The sequence below is a fragment of the Oncorhynchus clarkii genome, chromosome 28 (assembly GCF_045791955.1).
Source record: "Oncorhynchus clarkii lewisi isolate Uvic-CL-2024 chromosome 28, UVic_Ocla_1.0, whole genome shotgun sequence".
Classification (NCBI taxonomy): domain Eukaryota; kingdom Metazoa; phylum Chordata; class Actinopteri; order Salmoniformes; family Salmonidae; genus Oncorhynchus; species Oncorhynchus clarkii.
In genome coordinates this window covers 27,221,926-27,239,575 of record NC_092174.1, presented here as the reverse complement: position 1 = coordinate 27,239,575, position 17,650 = coordinate 27,221,926, and the positions used below count along the sequence as shown (strand labels likewise).

Sequence of the window (17,650 nt, the reverse complement as noted above, 5' to 3'; positions counted from 1 at the left end):
GACGACCGTGATAAGCAGTTGTCTAGCTGCACCCCTAGTAGTTTGGTTTCTGACACTTCCTGAATTTGTACTCCCCAATTTGCGATAAGCATGCTGATTGGCTGTGATCAGATCATTCTTTTTCCATATACTCCCATATTTGGGGTGGCAGGTAGCCTAGTGGTCAGTGTTGGGCAAGTAACAAAAGGTTGCTAGATCAAATCCCAGAGCTGATAAGGTACAAATCTGTCATTCTGCCCCTGAACGTTCTGCCCCACTGTTCCTAGGCTGTCATTGTAAATAAGAATTTGTTCTTAACTGACTTGCCTAGTTAAATGAAGGTTAAATAAATAAAACATTTGTCTACTCACAATAACCTCCAATATCTTACTGAGTGAAGGGAGTAGACTAATTGGTTGACTATTGGTAATGGGTTCTTTGCTATTGAGATTGGATACAGTTTAGCATGCTTCCATACATTTGGAAATGTCCCCCTTTCCAGTGACTAATTAAATATGTATTTCAGTGGAGCTGCAATCTGGGGAGCAGCATAGCGAAGTAAAAAATTGAAGGGGTGGAGAAAAGTTAAAGATGGATTTTTAAGCCTTACGAACTTTTGAGACATGGCTTGTGTATGAGTGCAATTGCGGGTGAACGGGCAAGACAATATAATTAAGTGCCTTTGAACGGGGTATGGTAGTAGGTGCCAGGCACACCGGTTTGAGTGTGTCAGGAAACTGCAACGCTGTCTTTTCCACACTCAACAGTTTCCTGTGTGTATCAAGAATGGTCCAACACCCAAAGGACATCCAGCCAACTTGAAACAACTGTGGGAAGCATTGGAGTCAACATGGGCCAGCATCCCTGTGGAATGTTTTCGACATCTTGTAGAGCCTGACAAATTGAGGCTTATCTGAGGGCAAAAGAGGGTGCAACATAAAATTAGGAAGGCGTTCCTAATATTTTGTATATTATAGAGGCTATTGCAGCACCTATCAACCAAACAGACTTTCTCTCCCTTGAGGTTCCCAATAACTGCCAGTGTGATATGCTTGTTAGCAACTGTCCTGCCATACTTGTTGTTTTATTTATGTATGTCTGGTATGTGTTAGACAAATCATATAGCTAAACTGGCAAACTATTACTAATGCTGTCAATCTGGTGGTAAAGTAGAGAAATATACATTTTCATATCTTCTTGTCACCGTCAGTATAAGTATTGATAATTGCAATGTAGGTTGTCACTGTTCATAACGATCTGACACTTTTTAATGACAAGACATGATTAAACACAACTAAATGTTTCCCTGTTTGAGCTTTGTGAACAATAATGCACCAGTGTGATTTCAAATGTGATTGTTCAAGTGTATTTGGATAATTTTGCATTAAACACTTACTTCCCTCAAACTGTTTTCTTAAATAGTCTCAAGTGTCTTCACCTATATCATCTGCATATACAGTAAGGTCAACAATTATTGTCCCCCTTAATAAAGATGAGAAAGAAAGACTGTATAAAATAAATAATACCAATATTGAGCTATAATGTGTGCTGGAACAAATGTGGAAATTATATTTCGTACTAATAAACTCAGCAAAAAAATAAATGTCCCTTTTTCAGGACCCTGTCTTTCAAAGATAATTCGTAAAAATCCAAATAACTTCACAGATCAAGTGTCAAGGTTTTAAACACTGTTTCCCATGCTTGTTCAATTAACCATAAACAATTAATGAACATGCACCTGTGGAACGGTCATTAAGACACTAACAGCTTACAGACGGTAGGCAATTAAGGTCACAGTTACAAGAACGTAGGACACTAAAGAGGCCTTTCTACTGACTCTGGAAAAACACCAAAAGAAAGATGCCTGCTCATCTGCGTGAATGTGCCTTAGGCATGCTGCAAGGAGGCATGAGTACTGCAGATGTGGCCATGGCAATGAATTGCAATGTCCGTACTGTGAGACACCTAAGACAGCGCTACAGGATGGACAGCTGATCGTCCTCACAAAGGCAGACCACTTGTAACAACACCTGCACAGAATCGGTACATCCGAACATCACAATTGCGGGACAGGTACAGGATGGCAACAACAACTGCCCGAGTTACACCAGGAACACAAAATTCCTCCATCAGTGCTCAGACTGTCCGCAATAGGCTGAGAGAGGCTGGACTGAGGGCTTGTAGGCCTGTTGTAAGGCAGGTCCTCACCAGACATCACCAGCAGCAACGTCGCCTGTGGGCACAAACCCATCGTCGCTGGACCAGACAGGCCTGGCAAAAAGTGCTCTTCACTGATGAGTCGTGGTTTGTCTCTCCAGGAGTGATGGTCGGATTCATGTTTATCGTTGAAGGAATGAGCGTTACACCGAGGCCTGTACTCTGGAGCAGGATCGATTTGGAGGTGGAGGGTCCGTCATGGTCTGGGGCGGTGTGTCACAGCATCATCGGACTGAGCTTGTTGTCATTAAAGGCAATCTCAATGCTGTGTGTAACAGGGAAGCCATCCTTCTCCCTCATGTGGTACCCTTCCTGCAGGCTCATCCTGACATGACCCTCCAGCATGACAATGCCACCTGCCATACTGCTCGTTCTGTGTGTGATTTCCTGCAAGACAGGAATGTCAGTGTTCTGCCATGGCCAGCGAAGAGCCCGGATTTCAAACCCATTGAGTACGTCTGGGACCTGTTGGATCGGAGGGTGAGGGCCAGGGCCATTCCCCCCAGAAATGCCACACCAGATACTGACTGTTACTTTTGATTTTGACCCCCCCCCCCCCCCCCTTTGTTCAGCGTCACATTATTCCATTTATTTTAGTCACATGTCTGTGGAGACATAAAATGTATGTCTCAGTTGTTGAATCTTGTTATGTTCATACAAATATTTACACGTGAAGTTTGCTGAAAATAAATGCAGTTGACAGTGAGAGGACGTTTCTTTTTTGCTGAGTTTACAAGTTTAAAAAAAAGATTGAACCAAGAATTGAACCCTGTGGCACCCCCATAGAGACTGACAGAGGTCCGGACAACAGGCCTTCCGATTTGACACACTGAACTCTGAGAAGTAGTTAGTGAACCAGGCGAGGCAGTTATTAGTAAATCCAAGGCTATTGAGTCTGCCGATAAGAATATGGTGATTGACAGAGTCGAAAGCCTTGGCCAGGTCGATGAAGAAGGCTGCACAGTGCTGTCTTTTATCGATGGCGGTTATGATATCGTTCATCAAGGCAAAGGGTGGCTACTTTGAAGAATCTCAAATATAAAATGTTTTTTTATTCATTTTTTGGTAACTACATGATTCCGTAGGTGTTATTTCACAGTTTTGATGTCTTCACTATTTTCAACAATGTAGAAAATAGTACAAACAAAGAAAAACCCTTGAATGAGTAGGTGTGTCCACACTTTTGACTGATACTGTACATCAAAATCCACAAATAAATGGTTAATTGACTACAAAATCAACATTTTGCAATGGCCATCCCAGTCTCTGGACGTAAATCCCATTGAAAATTTGTGGTTTGAATTGAAGAGTACCATAAGCGCAGACAATGGATATCAAAGATCCAGAAAGATTCTGTATGGAGGAATGGTATAAGATCCCTCCCAATGTGTTCTCCAATCTAATAAACCATTTTATAAAAATGGTCAGTGCCATTATCCTTGCAAGGTGAGGTATTGAAAACAGGGGTGGCAATACTTTTGACCCCTATCTTTTGAGAAGAAAAGTATTACTTGTTAAACAAATATATATATATATATATATATATATATATATATATATATAAGTATACCATTTTCATTTTTATTTGAACGTACAATTTAGCTCCGTATTTGTATGAATTATTTTATAGTATTTTTTTGATAATCTTTATCAAGGGGGACAATCATTCTGGACCTGACTGTACATGTGTGTATGTAGAGGTGTGTGTTTATGTGTGTGTGAAAAGGTGTGTGGACAAGTCATCTGAGTCGACTGTAGGTGAATTATGACACTTTGTTTCTTGCTCTGTCAATTATTGATCTTGCCATCACATGTACTTTTATCTGGTCCATCGGACTAGCTTAGCACCTTTTACAAGTCTGTCTGAGAGGCCAAGACTACTAATTCTCAGTGTTCCATACTAAGGGATTCTTTGACTAGGGAGTAAACATGGGGAGAAGAACTACATATTTAGTCATCCTCCATATTTCATGGATCTTATGTGAAAATGTCTTATCTCTGGTAAGGTTATGTTGCATTTATCTGTTTATTTATATATTGGTGAAAATGAAATACATGTCTCAAAGAAACATCAATATAGCTTTAGTACTGGTATTGAATGGTTTTCTTTGTCATTGAGATACTGTAATATGACTTATGTTTACCTAATTTGCATTTTCATTTAAAATGAGTATAATGCCTCATTTGCATTGTTACAATGGTCACTCACTTTCTCTAAATAAGGGTACATTTTCCCTCTGTTGCTTGTCAGCCTACACCAAGAGTTTTAGGTAAGTGGATTTTCTTATTTTCTTTTCAATATTTCAAATAGAATGTCACCTATTCAAAGCTGTCATTTACTCTATGTCCTTTACATTTATTCTACAGAATATGATGTGGATGGTGGAAGGGACATGGACATCTTTGATATCAATGAAGGTTTGTCAGTTAGGATGTTACTTAATCTTGTTTCTAATAACTCAATGGGAGTTTCATAGCAATGTGCCGTGTGTGTGTGTGTGTGTGTGTGTGCTTGGTCCTAACAGAGGCTGGGTTAAACCTGGTGGAGGGGGATATTGAGCTTGATGAGGTGAGTTAATAAGTACTTCTGCTGGTCTTCACTTTAACAATGACATGTTATATCAAGCATAGAAATAGAAAGACAAGAATGGGGAAGTTCCATTGATTGCAGATCACAGCAATTTAATTGCACCCTCATGGGCTTGGGCAATTATATTTCTATGATATCAGCTCACTGCCCAGGCTTAACAGAACTAAATTATTTATTATTTCTTTTTTTGTCAAATGTAATCTACGGCTGACTCAGAAACAAGGCCGGAATTCTATAATAGGGGATCAATACAGATGGCCAAAGACTGTTCCCTACTACTTTGAGGATGACTTGGGTAAGACCATATATGTAGATACTATATAATACATACAGTGCATTCGGAAAGTATTCAGACCTCTTGACTTTACAACCTTATTCTAAAATTAATTAATTCATAGATTACATTTCTTATTTTCCTCATCAATCTACACACAATAACCCATAATGACAAAGCGAAAACATGTTCTTAGAATTTTTTGCAAATGTATAAAAATTACAAAACAGAAATACCTTATTTACGTAAGTATTCAGACCCTTTGCTACGAGACACGATATTGAGCTCAGGTGCATCCTGTTTCCATTGATCATCCTTGAGATGTTTCTACAACTTGATTGGAGTCCACCTGTGGTAAATTCAAATGATTGGACATGATTTGGAAAGACACACATCTGTCTATATAAGATCCCACAGTTGACAGTGAAAGTCAGAGCAAAAACCAAGCCATGAGGTCAAAGGAATTGTCCGTAGAGTGCCGAGACAGGATTGTTTCGAGGCACAAGGGTACCAACATTTTTTCGCAGCATTGAAGTTCCCCAAGAGTACAGTGGCATCCATCATTTTTAAATGATAGAAGTTTGGAAGCACCAAGAACTCTTCCTAGAGCTGGCTGCCCGGCCAAACTGAGCAATCGGGGGAGAAGGGCCTTGGTCAGGGAGGTGACCAAAAACGCGATGGTCACTCTGACAGAGCTCCGGAGTTCCTCTGTGGAGTTGGGAGAACCTTCCAGATGGACAACAAACTCTGCAGCACTCCACTCCAGGCCTTTATGGTAGAGTGGCCAGATGGAAGCCTCTCCTCACTAAAAGGTACATGACAGCCTGCTTGGAGTTTGCCAAAAGGCACCTAAAGGACTCTCAGACCATGAAAAACAAGATTCTCTGGTCTGATGAAACCAAGATTGAACTCTTTGCCCTGAATGCCAAGTGTCACGTTTGGAGGAAATCTGGCACCATACCATCCTTACGGTGAAGCATGGTGGTGGTAGCATTATGCTGTGGGGATGTTTGTCAGCGGCAGGGACTGGGAGACTAGTCAGTATCAAGCGAAAGATAAGCAAAGTACAGAGAGATCCTTGATGAAAACCTTCTCCAGAGTACTCAGGACTTCAGACTGGGGCGAAGGTTCACCTTCCAACAGGACAACAACCCTAAGCACACAGTCAAAACAATGCAGGAGTGGCTTCGGAACAAGTCTCTGAATGTCCTTGAGTGGCCCAGCCAGAGCCTGGACTTGAACCCGATCTAACATCTCTGGAGAGACCTGAAAATAGCTGTGTAGTGATGCTCTCCATCCAACCTGACAGAGCTTGAGAGGATCTGCAGAGAAGAATGGGAGAAACTCCCCAAATACAGGTGTGCCAAGCTTGTAGCATCATACCCAAGGAGACTCAAGGTTGTAATCACTGCTAAAGGTGTTTTAACCAAGTACTGAGTAAAAGGTCTGAATACTTATGTAAATGTGACATTTCAGATTTACATTTGTAATATATTTGCAATTTAAAAAAAAGAAAGAACTGTTTTTGCTTTGTCATTATGGGGTATTGTGTGTAGCTTGATAAGGCGGAAAAAACTATTTAAACAATTTTAGAATAAGGCTGTAACTTAGGGGTCTGAATACTTTCCGAATGCACTGTACATCTACACTGAACAAATATATAAACACATCATTTAAAGCGTTGCTTCCATGTTTCATGAGCTGAAATAAAAGATCCCGGAAATGTTGCATATGCATAAAAAGCCTATTTCTCTCAAGTTTTGTGCACAAATTTGTTTAAATCAAATCAAATGTATTTATATAGCCCTTCGTACATCAGCTGATATCTCAAAGTGCTGTACAGAAACCTAGCCTAAAACCCCAAACAGCAAGCAATGCAGGTGTAGAAGCACAATGGCTAGGAAAAACTCCCTAGAAAGGCCAAAACCTAGGAAGAAACCTAGAGAGGAACCAGGCTATGAGGGGTGGCCAGTCCTCTTCTGGCTGTGCCGGGTGGAGATTATAACAGAACATGGCCAAGATGTTCATAAATGACCAGCATGGTCAAATAATAATAATCACAGTAGTTGTCGAGGGTGCAGCAAGTCAGCACCTCAGGAGTAAATAACAGTTGGCTTTTCATAGCCGATCATTAAGAGTATCTCTACCACTCCTACTGTCTCTAGAGAGTTGAAAACAGGAGGTCTGGGACGGGTAGCACGTTCGGTGAGCACATCCCTGTTAGTGAGCATTTCTTCTTTGCCAAGATAATCTATACACCTGACAGGTGTGGCATATCAAGAAGCTGATTAAACAGCCTGATCATCACACAAGTGCACCTCGTGCTGGAGACAACAAAAGGTCACTCTAAAATGTGCTGTTTATCCTACATGACACTGCCACAGATTACTCAAATTTTGAGGGAACGTGCAATTGGCATGCTGACTGTAGGAATGTCCACCAGAGCTGTTGCCAGAGAATCCAATTTTAATTTCTTTACCATAAGCCGCCTCCAAAGTTGTTTTGGAGAACTTGGCAGTACGCCCAACCAGACTCACAACCACAGACCACTTGTATGGCGTTGTGTGGGCGAGCGGTTTGCTGATGTCAATGATGTGAACAGAGTGTCCCATGGTGGTGGGGTTAAGATATAGGCAGTTATTAGCTACAGACAACAAACACAATTGCATTTTATCAATGGCAATATGTATGCACAGAGATACCGTGATGAGATCCTGAGGGGCAATTGTTATGCCATTCATCCGTCGCTATCATGTTTCAGCATGATAATGTACGGCTCCATGTTGCAAGGATCTGTACACAATTCCTGGAAGCTGAAACATATCCCAGTTCTTCCATGGCCTGCATACTCACCAGACATGTCACCCATTGAGCACGTTTTGGGTGCTCTGGATCGATGTGTACTACAGCATGTCCCAGTTCCCGCCAATATCCAGCAACTTCACACAGCTATTGAAGAGGAGTGGGACAACATTCCACAGGACACAGTAAACAGCCTGATCAACTCTATGCAAAGGAGATGTGTTGCGCTGCATGAGGTAAATGGTGGTACATGCACCAGATACTGACTGGTTCTGATCCACACCCCTACCTTTTTTAAGGTGTCTATGACCAACAGATGCATATCTGTCTTCCCAGTCATGTGAAATCCATAGATTAGTAAATGTTTTCAATTGACTGATTTATTTATATGAACTGTAACTCAGTAAAGTCTTTGAGATTGCTGCGTTTATATTTCTGCTTAGTATAATACACATTCACTTTCTGAGACATGTTTTTGGTTCTAAAGGTTGACTATTTAAGAGGGGCAATACATTAATTTACGCAATGATACTATTTTATGGTCCATTGCTCGAAATAGGTCATGTGGCGTAGTCTTCAATTGAATGTGTAATTTCATGGTTACAAGACATATCTTCTATTCACAACACAGAGATCAATGCAAAAGGTGTTATCCTGAAGGCCTTTGAACAGTATCGGCTGAAGACCTGTATCGACTTCAACCCCTGGGAGGGAGAGCAGAACTACATTTCCATTTTCAAAGGAAGCGGGTACTGTAAGCTGTTATGGACTGCTCTGTTTTTATGTTGATTTATAATGTTTCTACATTGTGCTTTCAAGATACTGAACATACATGACTGCATAAAATGTATATACAGTACTAGTCAAAAGCATTCCAAGTGTAGCTGGTTGAGAGAATGCCAAGAGTGTGCAAAGCTGTCATCAAGGCAAAGGGTGGCTACTTTGAAGAATCTCAAATATAAAATATATTTAGATTTGTTTAACACATTTTTGGTTACTACATGATTCCATATGTGTTATTTCATAGTTTTGATGTCTTCACTATTATTCTACAATGTAGAAAATAGTAAAAATAAAGAAGACCCTTGAATGAGTAGGTGTGTCCAAACTTTTGACAGGTACTGTATGTTTGGGGTTATTGTCTCACTAGGAGATCCACTCCTGGCAGTACACTACCGTTCAAAAGTTTGGGGTCACTTAGAAATGTCCTTGTTTTTTAAAGAAATGCATATTTTTTGTCCATTGAAATAACATACATTTGATCAGAAATACAGTGTAGACATTGTTAATGTTGTAAATGACCATTGTGGCTGGAAACTAAAGATTTTTCATGGAATATGTATATAGGCATACAGAGGCCCATTATCAGCAACCATCACTCCTGTGTTAACAATATCTACACTGTATTTCTGATCAATTTTATGTTATTTTAATGGACAAAAAACATGCATTCTTTTTCCAGAACAAGGACATTTCTAAGTGATCCCAAACTTTTGAACGGTAGAGTGTATATTTTATTTTGGAAGGATGTGTGCCCATGGAAAAAAAGGTTAGGCTGTAGTATAGCCTTTGAGTTTGTATTATATTAACGCTCAACAATGTTTTCTGGTTGTCTCTCTTTCAGTTGTTTCTCATCTGTGGGTAACCAACATGTGGGGAAACAGAGGTTGTCCATCGGGACCAATTGTGACCGCATTGCGACCATCGAACACGAATTCCTCCATGCACTGGGTTTCTGGCATGAGCAGTCACGGTCGGACCGCGATGACTACGTCACCATCCTGTGGGACCACATCTCTGAGGGTACTGAACCTCTAAACCTATGGTAACCCTAACCATAATGCTTACCCCTAACCCTCTGACCCCAAAATGTAGGGGTTAGGGTTATGGCTAAGGTTAGGGTTGTACCAGGTAAGAGCTGTCAAATACACAAGCAGCTCCCGGCATTATACCTAAAGCAGACATTGCCATTGGCTGCACAGAGTCGCATTAAGAGAGCCATGCAGCCTTGATTACAAGTCCGACTGTAATGTGAGATGTAATCTACACCTTGATTGTTCAGTTAAATGTTTTTCGATTTTAATGTAATTTTTTCTTTCTCGTTCTGATCTTCTGACGCGAGTGGGACGAGTGTAGCTTCGTCACAATAACCACACGGAGCAGAAGCTCTAATTTGACAGCTCTAACACAGTTACACCAGCTAAACAAGTGTCGGATATCACGGATTAACGCTTGATCTGATTGAATCTAGGCTATTCCCACTGGGTAAAAATGGGTTTAATCAACATTGTTTCCACGTCATGATGTTGAATCAACGTGGAAAACTGATTGAATTTGTAAAAAGTCATCAACATAAAATATTTTTTTTACTCAACTTTTAACCTAAATCCAATGACATGGTGATTTCACGTTAGTTGAAAATTCAACCGAATGTAAATGAAAACTAGAAGTTGAGCTGAGGTCTGTTCCCAGTGGGGTGTTTCTTACTGTGCATGCCTGCATGTATTTGTCATCAGAAACATGGTGATTGGATTTCTCGGAATAATTTATCATCTGGACAAACAGTAATCTGTTTTCTTCCCACAAAGCATATTACAATATGTCAACATGACAACATAAAGTCAGATTAGTGTTAGCCTGACCAAACAGGCCCACCCACAGTGTACACTACTTGTTCATTAATCTTGACCTTTCCCAAGAGCTATAAACTATGTGATCAGGACAAACAAATGTCTTCTTGCACTGATCGACTGCCTAATCCTCTCAGACAAACAGGCAAAGGGCACCATATAAGCATCAACGGAAATTTAAAGTGAAATTTAAGATTAGTGCATGGTCTAAGTCATTAATATCAAGTCATTCATTTTGTGTAATTTAAGGTGAAAGAGCAGCGACATGATTCTTAAGATTCCAGTCAGCATCTTGTCATCCACATGAAGCCCTAACCCTACAGATCTGCCATTGGAGACGTTCATTGTCTCGCTAACATTTTGGGGTTGAAGGCTTATTACAGTACATGTCAATTCAGGAGACGAATTGAAATTCCAAGGCTAGATTTGAAGAAGTGAGTAAACTGGCTGATTTGACCCCTCCAACCCAACTGAACTCTCTCTCTCCCTCCCTCCCTCAATCAATCAATCTCCAGGTAAGGAACACAACTTCAACACGTACAATGACACCATGTCCAGTTCTCTGGGTGTCCCCTACGACTACGGTTCCATGATGCACTACAGTAAGACTGCGTTCAGGAACGGTACCGAGCCCACAATCGTCACCAAGATCCCCGCCTTCGCTGATGTCATCGGTCAGCGCATGGAGTTCAGTGATAATGACCTGCTCAAGCTACGGCGCCTCTACAACTGCAGTAAGACACAGGCACATTAGGCCTCTACAACTGCAGTAAGGCTCAGTCACTTTAGGCATCTACAACTGCAGTAAGGCTCAGTCACTTTAGGCCTCTACAACTGCAGTAAGGCTCAGTCACTTTAGGCCTCTACAACTGCAGTAAGGCTCAGTCACTTTAGGCCTCTACAACTGCTGTAAGGCTCAGTCACTTTAGGCCTCTACAACTGCAGTAAGGCTCAGCCACTTTAGGCCTCTACAGCTGCTGTAAGGCTCAGTCACTTTTAGGCCTCTACAACTGTCGTAAGGCATAGGAACATTGGGTTGTATAACTGCAGTAAGACTCAGGCCATGTTCAAGAGCATCAGTCTGCTCAGTCAGTGATCAACGACTGTCTGAGCAGACTGACTGATCTACCAAGTAAGTAGTAAGACATACTCACATTGACCTGCTGATCTACTGATTTATTTGATGGAGACTGTAATTTAGTCAAACCCACAGTGTAGGAGACTTCCTTTGCTGGAATGTCACATTTCTGCTATAAAACTTGAATTACAGTGATTAGTTAGGTGATATGTTCAAAGCAAAACTCAGGATCTTTCTGCAGTGTATAATTGATTGAGAACCCTAGTGGATTATCAAACGCAGTTGGGTATATGGTACTGCATAGGTACATGGTAAACCTAGATAAAAATGTTTACAGCAGGTCAAAGTTTTCCTATGATTGCTGTTCAGCTGATGGCGATTGCATATACGTGTCCTTTGATCCAGCACGCTCCTCCACTTTCCTGGACACCTGCGACTTTGAGAGGGAGAACATCTGTGGTATGATCCAGGGGCCGGGGGACCAGGCAGAATGGACAAGGGTGACCCAGGCGCCTGGCGGGCCCAACACGGACTACTCCAACATGGGCAAATGCACCGGTGAGCACCCCCTCAGTACACACCAACCACAAAACAACACTATCAACCTCCCATCCTCAGTCCCTGACAGGGCAGATCACTATCAGCTCTCTTCTTATCTTACAGTCCAAAGGGTGATCAAAGGTCCAGTTACAAATAACACCTAGAGTTTTCCCTGACTGTTACCTGGTTAGTAAAACTCTGAGCCCTAGTTATAGGCTAAAGTTATAGGCTGACCCTACTTAACAATCCAATGGAAAATGTATACTGATGTCCATTGTTCACAGGCTCAGGCTACTTCATGCACTTGAGCACTGCCACAGGCAAACCAGCAGACACAGCCAGGCTGGAGAGCAGACTGCTCTACCCCAAGAGAAGCTACCAGTGCCTGCAGTTCTTCCTCTACAATGGTGGTGGCGCCAACGATCAGCTGGTGATCCTTGTCCGAGAGTACGATGAAGCCCACCCCAATGGAACCCTGCGTGTTATTCAGCCCATAGTTGGTAACATCTCTAACATATTGTCTCTAACATCTCTAACATATTGTCTCTAACATCTCTAACATATGGTCTCTAACATAGCTAACATCTCTAACATATGGTCTCTAACATAGCTAACATCTCTAACATATTGTCTCTAACATAGCTAACATCTCTAACATATTGTCTCTAACATAGCTAACATCTCTAACATATGGTCTCTAACATAGCTAACATCTCTAACATATGGTCTCTAACATAGCTAACATCTCTAACATATGGTTCCTAACATAGCTAACATCTCTAACATATGGTCTCTAACATAGCTAACATATGTTACATCAACCTATAGACATTCAAATAATCTGTTATTAGTTTACACCCATCATATTGGTTTTTCTTAACCTGTATAATGCGTATAACATATGATATACTGTAAATTCTACACAACAATATTCTCTACTGTATTTATAAACTTAATGGTTTCCTCTTTCTCCCAGCACCACCTCAAGACCTATGGCACCTGCACCATGTGAGCCTGAACGTGGTCAAGAAGTTCCGGGTGGTGTTCGAGGGCATCAAGGGTGACGCCCCCTCCACAGGTGGTCTCTCCCTGGACGACATCAACCTCTCTGAGACTACCTGCCCCGACCACGTGTGGCGGGTGAAGAACTTCAGCCACATCATGGAGACCACTCCTAACGACAAACCCATCTACAGCCCCCCGTTCAAGTCCAGAGAGGGCTACACCTTCCAGATGGGGCTCTACCCCAGTGGGAAGGAGGGCTACGCGGGGGAGCTTTCTGCCTACGCCCACCTGGTGACCATGACCGGTGACACAGAGGTGCGGAAGTGGCCGTGTCCGTGGAAACAGATGACCATGATGCTGTTCGATCAGAACCCAGACATCATGAGGCGTATGAACAACCAGCGCAGTGTCACCACCGATCCTACTAAGAAACTCAGTGGTCAGTCCAGGTCCAGTATTCATTAAGCATCTTAGACTGGGAGTGTTGATCTAGGATCAGGTTCCCTCTCTCCATGTAATCTTTTTCATTATTATCTGAAAGGCTAAACTGATCCTAGGTCAGTGCCCTTCTGAAATGCCTAATTAATATAGACCAAGACAAGTGCAGAACGATTTGAAACCCAGGGATTTACTTTAACATATGGAGTTAAATTCCATTTTCAAATGAATAGAATTACCATTTTTTTCTGAGATGTTCCACCTGGTTTTGCATTGACTTAAAGTAGTAGTCTTCTTATTTCATAGATGAAGTCATGTAGAGTATATTGAGAAAGATCTGTGTTTTTACCTTTCAGAGACTTCAGAGCTGTTCTTCTGGGATGACCCTCGTAAGGTGGGCGTTGAAGTGTCAGCGGCGGACGGGACCAAATATTTTCGTGGGCCGGGTGCCGGGACAACCGCGTACCTCACCCATGGCAGGGCCAAGAGCAGGGACTTCATCAAGGGGGGAGACGCCATCTTCCTGCTTACCATGGAGGGTAGGAAGTTCTGAAACGTTACCCTGGTCCCAGATTTGTTCGTGCTGTATTGCCAACTCCTATGGTTAGCCATGACAAAAGTTAGCCTGGTTCCAGATCTGTTCATGCTGTATTGCCAACTCCTATGGTAAGTCCTGACAAAAGTTAGCCTGGTTCCAGATCTGTTTGGTCATTGTCAGTGGTGTAAGTAAAAATACTTGAAAGTAATACTTAAGTATTTTTGGGGGGTATCTGTACAACTTTGACTTTTACTTCACTACATTCCTAAAGACAGTTATGTACTTTTTACACCATACATTTTCCCTGACACCCAAAAGTACTCGTTACATTGTGAATGATTAACAGGACAGGAAAACTGTCTAATTTAAACACTTATCAAGAGAACATCCCTTCTGCCTCTGCTCTGGTGGACTCACTCAACACATCGTTTGTAAATGATGTCTGAGTGTTAGAGCATGACCCTGGCTATCCGTAAAAAAACAAACAAAGAAAATGATGCCGTCTGGTTTGCGTTTATATAAGGAATTTTATATTATTTCTACATTTACTTTTGATACTTAAGTATATTTTAGTAATTACATTTACTTTTGACACATACATATATTTAAAACCAAGTACTTTTAGACTTTTACTTTATTATTTTATTTTACTGGGTGACTCACTTTTACTTGAGTCATTTTCTATTAAGGTATCTTTACTTTTACTCAAGTATGAAAATTGGGTACTTTTTCCAACAATGGTCATTGCTGCGTTTGACACGATCACACAAACAGATCTGGGACCAGGCTACTGAAAATACATTTTTATCAAAAACACGCCAAAAGCATTCTCTACATTCTCTGAAATCATGATACATTTTCTCTCTGTTTTGCATAATCATGTTCAAATATACTCATCTGTATGATCCCACCAGTGGAGGCTGCTGAGGGGAGAACGGCTCATAATAATGGCTGGAACGGAGCGGCATCAAACCATGTGTTTGATACAATTCCACTCATTCCTCTACAGCCATAACCACAAGCATGTCCTCCCCAATTAAGGTGCCACCAACCTCCTGTGGATCCACCATCATATCCCATTAAGGCCTAGATTCAATCAAGTTTTAACACCCGCAGGTTGGCGTTTCGGCGGTGTCAGAAGTGTTACTGTGCTAGAGCTGCTGCTCGTGTGGTCATTGTCACAAAGCCACACTTGTCCCACTCGGGTTAGAAGTTCTGCATAAATTAGTGTAGGCTATATAGAAATAATGACACTCAAGTTGAAAATCATTAAACAAAATATCAGCCTAATCAAGGTTTAGATAACATCTCACATTCTATTGCAAACTTGTAAATAAGGCTGCATGGGATTTCTGTTAATGCGACTCTGTGCAGCCAATGGCAATGTCCACTTTAGGTATAATGCTAGGAGCCACAGAGGTCCACAGCAGTTCCACCTCCGACACCGCCAAAACAACCGCTATGCAGTGGGTCAGCTAGGCCTTACACTGCCTTGTTGATTATCATCACACTCATTCAAATAAAATCATGGGTTGTGGTTATCCATCTATTTAAAGGTTGGCTTTGGGAAAAAATGCAAAAATAATGGCTTTAAACTACAATGGATCAATCCACCATCATACCAGGGAATTTAATGCTTAAACCCTCAAATGTATGAATAAGGTATTTGGCTACAGAAGTGCCATTCTTACCAACCTCTACAGCTTCCATCCAAAAACAAATCCTTTGAAATGACGTCAACACATACTGGAGGAGTTACTGGCTAGCTAACTAACTAGCTATGCTGGTCACAGTGCGCATGACCAGAATGACACATCGACGAACCACCAAAGGAACACTTTATTTCTGTTTGAAAATTGAGAAAGGGGCGGAGTTGGATTGTTTTTCGTGGCCAAAGTCGACTGTGATGTCCACATCATGTGATTCATTACCAATACACGCCCATTCGCCATTTCTATAATCAATCATGCTACCCAATCCCATCCCAGTGTCTGTAGGCCAACATTAATTTCTATGTTAGTACTATGTGTACTGTACCTCATTCTCATTACATACATGCCCCCTCCCCCAATCTCTGTCTTCAGATGTGTCACATCTTACGGTGACCCAGCCCGTACCCTCCTCCACATTGCCACCAGTCACCACGGTTACCACCGCCATATTGCCACCTACTGACCCCTGCACTAAGGTCACATGTGGGAATGAGGGCGTCTGTGTGGTGGATGCTGGAAATGCTCTTTGCAGGTGAGGACACTTTATTATCGAGGCTTGTCGCTTACACAATACAATGGTCTGAAATTCAATCATCCATACTGAATTCTATTTCTCTCTCTTTCGCTCTGTTCTTCTCTCTGTTGATAACCACAGCTTGATTATTTCCTTTTATTATCTTGCACCAGCTGTGCAGATACAAATTATTCCCTCCGTTTCCTCAGAATGCTCAGTCTTACCCTTTACACACACACAGCCCAGCAGGCAAAACCGGTTGTATAATGACATCATTACAACCAGTGTTGCCTGTGTAGACTCCCACTTTCTTCCCCTCTATATAGGTGAACCGTGTTAGAGCTATATTTCTCTCTCCCTATCCAGATGTGCAGTGGGTAGATGGGTGACTCTCTCTCTCGGTCCCTCTCTAGGTGTGCAGTTGGTGACGACTGGTGGTACTACGGAGAGAGTTGTCAGTATCAGGGTTCCACCCAGGACACGATGACCACAGCGCTTATAGCCTCTTTCTCTGTGCTGGGTGGCATGTTGGTGGTGACTGCAGTCAGTGTGGTGTGTGTGAAGAGGAAAAACAAGAACAGCGGAGGTGGAGGAGACCGGGGCATCACCATGTCCAATGTCACCGTCACAGGAATGTAATGTTTTTCCCCCTGCCAGAACCAAAACTATTCATGGCCAGCATTAAGTAGATGAAGAAGTTAACTGCAAAAGCTACAACTCCTTCAACTATAAAATTACAAAAGATCTACCGGAAATTCCACTTAATGTCTCATCCCAATAATTATCTGCCTATCAGCCATGTATTTTGATCAGCCTGTTAATTTGACATGATTTGTAGTTTCTTTGTGTATGTAAATCTCCAACTATTTTCTTGTGTTAAATTTTTATTTAAACACTTGAAAGGGGGACGTGCTCTACCTCTCTCGCACAGGTTATTTTCATTTACCTTAACATCCCATTTTTTTTTGTTTTTTGTGCAAATAAAAAAAAAATCCTAAATATGCTATGAATTGTATGCACAGTATTGTTCAGGGCATACGCTACATTAGTGTTGCTGTCATGTCATTTTCATATCAGACTCTTAATAGTTTTAAATTGAGAATTATATCTGAAATGTTTATTTAGTTGCAGTCATGGAATGGAAGGCATTAGGGGCATAAATATAATAAATAAGTGGTTCTGAAGTTAGTCTGATTTTGAAATTAATGAGATGCTAATATATTTGACAATATTGACCTCTTCTGGTCATAAGGTGCACATACATCTGATTTTCGAATTAGGGCTCTATTCAATAAGTAGCACTGAAGTTCTGTGTTGTAGCCAGATTGACATT

General features: G+C 41.5%; 1 protein-coding gene across 1 annotated transcript; it reads left to right on the top strand.

Moving 5' to 3' along the window:
* Window positions 1–4,125: 4,125 nt before the first annotated feature.
* On the top strand, window positions 4,126–16,956 carry LOC139387127 (meprin A subunit beta b). Its single transcript, XM_071133148.1, has 14 exons — window positions 4,126–4,197; window positions 4,448–4,466; window positions 4,564–4,614; window positions 4,722–4,765; window positions 5,003–5,081; window positions 8,494–8,611; window positions 9,487–9,665; window positions 11,008–11,226; window positions 11,976–12,128; window positions 12,395–12,610; window positions 13,087–13,554; window positions 13,910–14,092; window positions 16,176–16,335; window positions 16,731–16,956. The coding sequence occupies exons 1-14, from the start codon at window positions 4,126–4,128 to the stop codon at window positions 16,954–16,956; spliced, it is 2,187 nt and encodes a 728-aa protein (XP_070989249.1).
* The last annotated feature ends 694 nt before the right edge of the window (window positions 16,957–17,650 follow it).

What these genes read in the sequence shown, in the direction of transcription:
- LOC139387127 (XM_071133148.1), top strand. Translation starts at nt 4,126, where the DNA reads ATGGGGAGAAGAACTACATATTTAGTCATCCTCCATATTTCATGGATC. An exon ending in CTACTTTGAGGATGACTTGG is followed by an intron (nt 5,082 to 8,493) that starts GTAAGACCATAT and finishes TTCACAACACAG; the next exon opens with AGATCAATGCAAAAGGTGTT. An exon ending in CTTCCTGCTTACCATGGAGG is followed by an intron (nt 14,093 to 16,175) that starts GTAGGAAGTTCT and finishes CTCTGTCTTCAG; the next exon opens with ATGTGTCACATCTTACGGTG.